Source organism: Monopterus albus, unplaced genomic scaffold, assembly GCF_001952655.1.
Source record: "Monopterus albus unplaced genomic scaffold, M_albus_1.0 scaffold115.1, whole genome shotgun sequence".
In the NCBI taxonomy this organism is placed as follows: Eukaryota; Metazoa; Chordata; class Actinopteri; order Synbranchiformes; family Synbranchidae; genus Monopterus; species Monopterus albus.
In genome coordinates, this window is record NW_018127995.1 from 82,529 (window position 1) to 91,544 (window position 9,016).

The 9,016-nt window shown below is 44.3% G+C and overlaps 1 protein-coding gene across 1 annotated transcript in view; it reads left to right on the forward strand.

The window, feature by feature from the left end:
• Nucleotides 1-4,580, forward strand: part of sptbn5 (spectrin, beta, non-erythrocytic 5) — a 55,987-nt gene extending 51,407 nt beyond the window's left edge. The window contains exons 81-82 of the mRNA XM_020611531.1: nt 2,783-2,979; nt 3,065-4,580. Of these exons, the coding sequence (XP_020467187.1) occupies nt 2,783-2,979; nt 3,065-3,216 (349 nt within the window). The 3' untranslated portion in view covers nt 3,217-4,580. The remainder of the gene's footprint in view (nt 1-2,782; nt 2,980-3,064) is intronic.
• The last annotated feature ends 4,436 nt before the right edge of the window (nt 4,581-9,016 follow it).

Here is a 9,016-nt window from a genome sequence, read left to right on the forward strand (position 1 = left end):
TTAGATGGAACATTGTGGGTGTGGTGTATGAATGTTAACACTTTGTAATAATTCTTTAGTATATTACTTGTGTGGTGTAAGAATGTTAACACCGTTATAATCTTTTTTTAGTATAATATGTGTGTGTGTAGAAGTGAATCATTTACTGCTTGCAAACCAATGATGGTAAGATGATGTCATGGGGTAGGACTGGATAAGTCTGACTTCTTCCTACTCCATTCAAGCATGTACTAGGTATAAGCACATTGATATTGGATTAGCATTTGTTGGATATGTGTAAAATTATGTGTGTTGACATATCAACTGTCTTTACATGCTTGAAAGAATAAATCAAATTAAATCAAATCAAATCAAACCTTAAGCTAAACCGACTTCTGGTCTTAAAAGCCCCCAGTGGTCTTCACTGCGTTCTGCATTCACAACTCATCCATCCCAGTTTCATGCAGCAGCTCACAGAGAGAGTCCTAAAGTCACGGCACCTGCTGGTGTTGTTGTATGTTGAATCCTCCTGTGTGGTGCTCCTCCTTCAGGTGATCAGAGTTCCATGGTTACCTGCACCAGCACTGATGGGGCTGAGGTGCTTTTTTCACTTCATGGTCAGTCCCGTGAATGCAGATCTCATCCACTGCTGAATGTTTCTCTGCGTTGTCCTGCAGGTTACTGGACCTGATGTGTGTCTTTGATTCTGAACCAGTGCTTAATTCACTTTATCACCTGTTTGTCTATGGTTCAGCCCATCAGCTACACATCACACACTGTTCTTTTCTGCTGCCTCTTGTCCAGATTGTTTTACTTTGGCTTCATTGGTTTCTGATCACTGCTCTGAAATGCAGAGAGGTGGTGATGCCTTTAAGGAGGCTCCAAACTGAAGACAAGCAAGCAGGAACTTCTAAAAAGGAAATGTTCAGCAGCTGGTTGAAAATCATCATGTTTTTGTATGAAAGTCAGTGGCAAAACCAAAACAGTGTGTCTGAAACACTTAGCTCAGTAGCTTTACCTTTGTAGGGATCATATTATACTGCTCTAATATTTCTGCCTGGGATATGATGTGATGCCCTCAGCTAGTTTTTAAAGCCATGTAGGTGAAGCACTGGATGTGGAGGCGAGCTTTGCAACTCATTTCACTGCAGCTGCCTGTTTGTACATTTGATTGCAATTGTTTACTTGTAGTATTCTTCTGTCCTACCTGCTGAAATACTTCAGTTTGTATTTTGACTCAACACGAAAAGCAGCATTTTCAAAATAGCGTACAGTATATAAGACCAGTAGAGCGATAGAACCCACACGTCCAGTGCAGCCGGTGCCGCGGCCCCGATCCAGTCAGCTTGTCTTGTGGTTTTTATAGGTAGCTTTATTATTCCTGTTTTGATTGAGCTGCTCTGGATCTGAAGCCTGTCAGTTATCAGAAGGAGTTCCTAAAATGAACAGAGAGCCGCTGACATAAAGCACCGCGTGGAGGCTTTCGGGGTCACACAGGACGTCTGTCAGTCAGGGGTGTTTGATGGAGTTTCAGACTGAAATGGTTTCTTTCAAACAGCGTAAGGTAATTTGACTTTGACTTTCACATCTACCTGTTCACACTGTGCACTGTGGGGACTGGGCACCTCTCGGGTGGGTGAGAGGCCAAAGAAATGAAACTCCCTGGCAGCAGGATTTTTCTTTAATGAGATACTTTGACAAGGTGAATTACATTCAGTGGCACACAGTGGTGGAGAAACACACGGTGGCACAGGACACGCATTACATCTGGTTCAGTTTGCAGCACGGAGGGAAGTACACTGTGCTGCGGAGGCAGCATGAGTCAGGCAGCCATAGAATACATCCGCACATTGAGTTGTGCAGGACAGACATGTTTATGTCAAAGGTGTAGAAACAGGAATGTAAAATAGAGGGTTTAACAGCAGCTACTGTGGAAGCTGCTGCAAACAGGATACAACAAAGCAGATGGACTTGGAGCCGCTGTTAAGGATGTAAACACGTAGACGCCTCTTCCTGCTCAGAGCTGTGTCTCTGCTGCCGCCATGTTGCAGCAGGCTCAGGTCAAGCAGCAGAGAACACCAGACTCCAGATGTTTTAATGAAAGACAAGACAAAACCAAGCAACAAATAAGATTTCAGATGATATTTTACCTCACGTGTTTTATTTACTGTCACAATAATGTGCAAGTTAAAATGTAAATATGAAGAACGGAAACATTTCACATCCAATATGGTTAAAAACAAGTCTGAAGCTTGAGACGGTTGAACTTCATCTTTTATTAGCAGTGATATGACATTTTACACTGCAGTAAGACAAAAGACTCTTCCAGAAATATCAAAGAAAGTGTTTTGGTATGAAAATCCACTTTTTTAATATTAACTGTTTCCTGTGTTCTAAATATATTTTTATCATTAACAAACCAAAACAGCTGGAGAATCAGTTGCAAATTCTGTGAGTTAGGATGATTTTACTTGTGCACAAACCTCCTGCTTTCATACACGTGCACTAGGAGGCCCCCCTGTACCAACATGGCGGCCATGTTGAGGTATCACTGCAGTGAACAGCAGCGGATGATGAGGAATCTGCAAGTATGTGTGGTTTCCCCTGCTACCTGTCATTGTGTTAAGCTAGGCTACACGTTCTGATCCGTCTTTGTACCAGGAGCAAATATATTAATCGAAAACATCTGAATAAACAGAAGACAGGCTAACATGTTAGCTCTCCGGCTAAACAGTGTTAGCTCATTAACGGTATGTGGTTTGGGCGCTATGGATACTAAAACTAATGGCAGCCTGTTGTTCAGGCGAGCGTCCTCTGTCAACCTGAGTCTGGAGAAGCTGGCTGAGGCTCCAGATGATTCGTCCTTGACCGAACCTCCCAGCAGGAGAGCTGAGAGCCTGGAGAGACAGTTGTCCACTGAGGGCCAGCCTCCTCCTAAACCCCCCCACACCTACTACAACAAACACCACTACCCTGAGGGAGGGGAGGTTGGGACCCAAGGTGAGAGGACGCAGCAGATTAGTGCACGTCAGCAGGTAAAACAGTCCGTCTGGATGATTCTCTGTTGGTTATCTGTTGACTGCAGGTGGGCAGAACCACCAAAACCAGCCTCCCTCAGTGCCTCCTCCTGCACCCCCTGACACCCAGGACCCCCCCGCTGTGACCCCCCAGGTAACAGAGGACAACATGAGCAAGTCGAGGATAAGTGTCCTCAGGAAGTTTTTCACAAAGAAGTAGAGCTTTACTGGTCTCCAGCCCGTCCTTCCTGGTCACTCAGACGTTTCCTTCTCTCTGGGGAATCCAAATGGTGCAGGTGACGCAGCTACTGTTTCTTTAAACAACATTGAAAATACTAACAATACGGAAACAAATTCCAAACATAATGCTTGAGGGTATCGTACTAAAGAATGATCATATTCCAAGTAAAATTTTTTTTTTTTGTTTTGGTGAAACGTTTTCATGAAGGGACCGGTCTTCTTCCTTTTCTGGCCTTTAACCAAAATCACCAGACCCCTTTCACATAACTGCCTTTAATTGTAAACCGTGAGCTAACAGGGTGGATGTTAGTGGAGTGTCTACTCAAGTCAGATTTTATTTACACAGCCCAGTGTCACAGTTCATTAGTTTGCCTCAGGGGCCCTTACAGTGTGTGCAGCCTCTGTCCTTAGACCCTTAAGTCGGACCAGGAACAACTGAGGCCTGCCTGTTTCCGACAAGCGGCTCCAACATGTTGAAGCTGGTGGAGCAGTGTGACTCCATCTTCCTTCAGACTCTGTGCACAGCGACACTGTTCTCAGCCTTTGGAGCTGCTTGTTGGAAACAGACGGCCTCCTGTGTTCCCGCCCCCCAGTGCAGTGGTGTCAGTGACGGCGTGCCCCCACCGACCAGACATAGTCAGGTGTAAAGTGTTCCTAAATTACAGAAACACTAACCCCACCTCCAATGTCCAGTGTACTGTCCACTAATAGATCGGTTATATCTGGTCTTCGTGTATGTGTGCTTTAGTTTGGAAGGCATTTGCCCACAGATCGGTGACGGGGCGACCCGCAGCAAAACAACCGAAACAAATTTGTCACCTTTAGAAGCAGAAGAGGTTTGTGGAGACGTGGTTCCCAGAGTTGATGCTCCATGATCGAACGATTATAAAAGGATGAACTTGTTTTTTTTGGAAATGAACTCAATTTATTTATTAATGAGCAACAAATCCAAACATCTTCAGACTCATCCTCTCCTCCATTCAATCAGATCAATAAATGAATCATTGAAAATAATGAGTCAGATTAAGACTTGTGACGGAAATCACGAGTTCATACACTTATTCAGTTTGGGGAAATTAAAGTCAATTGATGTGTTTGAGTGAGAGTCATTCAGACGAACTGACTCCAGTTTGTGAATCATAAACATAAATATCTGATGTAACATCGTCATTTATCTGTTTCTGCAGATCAGAGTCGAACACTGTTACTTATGTTCATTTATTTTATTGATTTCTGTTGGTAGCAGATTATAGAAAATAAACTTTACACATGCACTGAACTCATGATACTGATTGAATTGCACTGAATGTTTTAATAAAGTCTTGCCACATTTCATCCCCGACCTCCTGATCCCCCTGTTATTTCCTTCCTCTCACTGGAGAGCTGCTCATGTCGAGTGGAAACACCAGCAGTGCACTGACTTATCGATCCAGTATGTAACTGTCAGAGGCTGAGTTCAGAGGTCAGCTGTCTGAGCTGGTGGGTCACTGACGGAGCTTCTGCCTACTGTAGATAAGGTCGTCTTACATTTAGATTAGTGCTGCCTCCAGGAAGTGGCCATATGCTCGCACTCGAAAGCCTGACGCTGGCAAAAGCTTTTGTCCTCTGAGCTTTTACACAGACGGTGACACATGAGAAAAGTCTGAGTAACCGAGTGGCCTCCTCCAGGACGACAGAGCCCCCCCATCCACAGGACACCAGGGGTCACTGACTGGTCTGATGAGGAGGACCATGATGTTGTTAACCAGATGCTGTGGCCTTCCCAGTCACCAGGTCTCAGCCCAGTTGAACAGCTATGGGAGATGTTGGAGCGACGTGTTAGACGGCGTCTCCACCACCATCATCAAAACACCACATGAGGGAACATCTGTTGGAAGAACAGTGTTCATCCCTCATGGAGAGTCAGTGCCATGGTGGAGCTGTTCTGGTGGCACGGGGTGGCCCAGTACCTCACTGGGACACTGTGCTGGGCTGTCTTTCCATCTGTCACTGTCTGTACATCACTAAACATACTGCCAAGCTAAATGGAAGAATGACAGTGGGCAAGTCTCAATTCCCTAAACTGATAGTTGCAAAGTCCTCAATCCCCACTTGACCCAAAAGTCTGTCATCTTGAATGAAGGTTGTCCCAAAGCTCTTCTTTTCCCTGCTCCCCGGAGCAAGGAAGCTGTTGGAGGAGACACGAGTGAAGACACATGGGCGTATTTATGACAGAAGTCTTTTATGGATACGCCTCTTTATCAGAAATCTGTGGATGACCGGATGCTTAGGAAGAAAGGTCAGACAACGTTTTTTGATGCCTCCCTCACATATTTTTGATATGTGGGCAGGACTAAGACAAGGAAAAGAAGGGGATGTCGGTAATGGAATCGGGGCTTCACCACATTGGAGCTTTAATCCGTGCAGCTGAGGGGGCCCACTGCTGCAGCCCTGTGGACCTGATCTGACTCGACTCAGCTGCACTTCTAAATATTTAAATAGGAATCAGATGAGACAAATAACTTTATAAATATATATAAGCACTTACAGTATTAAACAACTACAGCAGTAAAACAACTTTATGGCTGCAGTAATAATAGTCACAGATATTTATATTTGGAGTAATAATCATGGAGGGACCATTTTCTGCACAATGAGTACTAGTTTAAATCCAGGACATGTGTTTTACACTGTGGTCTCCTAGTTTTGACTTGGGTCGGGGTGAGAATACTGGTAATGAAGTAGGTAGCGGGGTCTTTCAGAGCTGCTTGTGACCTCTGTGTTGACCCCGTGAGGATTAAGGTAATGAGACGCCTCCTCCCCTCCTGTCTTCTCACCGGTGGAAGTGACACCTGTTCACGCAGGTGTGCGGTTCCTCCTCTGGGCCTCACGGTGTCGCTGTCGCCACAGGGATGAGCCTTCCCTCCTGCTGCCCGAGCTCCCAGCCGGAGCCCGCGGTCGCCCGCCGGCAGATTGTCCGGTTCACAAGTTTATTTTCAGCGCTTGACATTGATTGAACCATTAACCCCGCGGCGCCAACACCGCTAATGATTTTCTGCTTGTTTTTGTGCTGCAGGACAGCGGGGATTTCTCCGTTCTCACCGCGTCGGCACTCACATTTTATGGCTTTTATTTAATAATCTGAGGCTGGAACCAGAGCATTTCTCCTCCATCACGTCTACTTTTCACCGCTGGAGCTGTCTGTTACTTTGCTTTACTGATTCTCTGGTAAACGTCGGGTTTTCAGCTTCAGTCGCCGTTTGGTGCGCGTCTCAAACCAAGTCCGACACGCGCAGGCCCAACTCACGGAACTCACAAATAACCAGAAACGGGCCGTAAAGTTCAAAGCACCATGTGGATCCGAACCGAACCGAACCGGCTGGAGGCCGTTGGTGTAAAGGTATAGGCCTGTGTTTCCACTTCAGGAATGACAAATGGTGCAGCCTGATAATTAAAGCACCTTTAGGAACAAACTCCTTAAACCTCCAATGATCTAAATGCTTTGAATAAAAACGGAACTAAATCAGTGTCGATTAATTAAAAATGTCTTTTTAATTTAGCTTAAATCCTGCGTCCGTTTATTAGAGTTTAATGAAGAGACTTTGGTTGATTCGTCCTTATGAATGTGGCCGTTAATGTTGAGGTTCAGTGTCGGAGTGAGCACCAGCTTCACCGGGACTTTTTTGTCCCTCCAGGCCTCCGTCTGATTCCTGCTTCCACATTCAGCTCACGGCGACGGTAAAAGCAGCAGCAGGAGTCCGCAGACACAATTTCTCCAGCAGGTAAAACCAGTCCCACCAGTTTAATTCACGGGCACGCCACTGGACACGCGAGGGTTGTGTCTTTTTTTAAGAAGGAAAATCCTCCATGAATTGTATTTTGGAGCCGGGCTGTTCGCGGTGCTCACGCCGGGTGCGGGCTCGTCATCGGCGGCTCTGCAGGTTCAGGACTCAGCTGCTCGTCGCGTTTTAAATCCTCTGCTGACTTTTTATTTATTTCTATCCACATGTTTCACTGGTCTGCACACAAACAAGGACGAGTGTTTTTATTTCATGGGCACAGAATTTCAAAAATAGAGTTTTTCTTTTTAAAATTAATTAAAACAAATGTTTTACAAAAGAATTTAGCTAAAGTTGTTTTTTTAACAACCTGACAGTTTGTCTGATCTGCTATAATTACACAGGATTTTTTTATGTTGCTTTGTGTGTAACTTCTGGCACCTATTGTGAATTGGACACAAAAAACTAAAAGAAAATAAAACAAAATGAAGGCAGGCTGGTTTAATTAACGTGGATAATTCTGTAAAAACACACACACACATATATATACATATATATGTGTGTGTGTGTGTGTGTATAACAGTTAATATATTTGTGGCTGTAGATTATTACTAAAATGTGCAGCATTGTCTTTGATCAAGAAAAAGAAATTAAAACTACCTGCTAAAAAAGAAGATAATGTATTTATTTTATTATATTTCTCATTCTGCCTTTTATTAGAATAAAATGTATTATAATAAACTGCAGAATATTTTTATTTACAAGTAGCATTCACGAAAACAGACATTAAAAAAGAGAGATACTAAATATTGTGACAAAAATACTGCAAAACTGTAGGAATACAATATAAACGGTGAAGAATAATTTAAGATGAATTTGTCTTGTGTTTTTCCTTGTAAACACACATCTGGATTAAAACTTAAAACCCGTCTCCAGTCTGACTCTGGTTGTCTGGGCGTCGTCACGTTACGTTGGTCTGTTTCACCGAGAGCTGACAAAATAAAAACACACTAATATGAACTCAGTTTAAATAGATTTGCCCTGTGTTGATTACAAAGGACGATTTATTGCTTGTGCGTGTTATGTGAGTGTTTCCGCCTCAGATCAAATGTTTCTAAAGGGTGACGGAGGAAATCAAGTCGATCCCAGTTTAGATGAATCGATCAGCCTGAATGTAAATGGGATTTCTGCCGGTTCCAGTGTCGTCCGCTGGGAGGCGCGCTCCCCCGCCTCTCTCGCGCGTTCGTTCGCTCTGAGCCTTAAAAACAACATCAACAGTAACTTGTTGTGTCCAAACATTCAGCCTCTACATGCACCTTGTTTTCTACCAGGAAGCACTGACGCTCTGTTTTAGTTCTCCTTCCCCCGTTTGTGACCCCCTGAGACAGAGGTCAAAGGTCACAGGTACAGGCAGGGTGAAGGTTCTGCTGTCTAAAATCAACTGGAAGAACAAACTTCTGATGCAAGAAAACATGAAAAGCCAAAAAATGCAAATCTGTTTGTTTTTAATCGCACAAAAACCTGAGGGCTCCCAGAGGAAGCAGTAAAACGTCATTGGACTCTCTGAAGGGCTTTGAAGAACCAGCAGAGCCCTAAAGAAGCCCTTAAACCTATTTAATAACCCCTGGAACCTCTTTAAGGTCATAAGGTCACCTGGAACACCTTCAAACCCTTAAACATCAGTAAAACCCCTGAACATTTCTCAGAACCACCTCCTTAAGAATGAGAGACCCTACCAATAGATTTGACCTATGAACTGCTAGGACCCCCAATAAACCTGTAAAGAACCAGCAGAACCCCCTTAGGCACCAATCCTCATTTGTTTAAGAGCCTGTAGGTTCACCTAGAGCCCTTTTAAGAGACCCCTTAGTAAGCTCTTGAGAAGCTGGCGAGAACCCATTAAGACCAGCTGGGCTCATTGCAGAACCCCACCAAACCCAAATGTTGGCAGCAGCAGTAGCACCTGTTTAAGAGCCACAGGAGCCCCCTACTAATATTAGATCTGACTTAAGAGGAACCCCA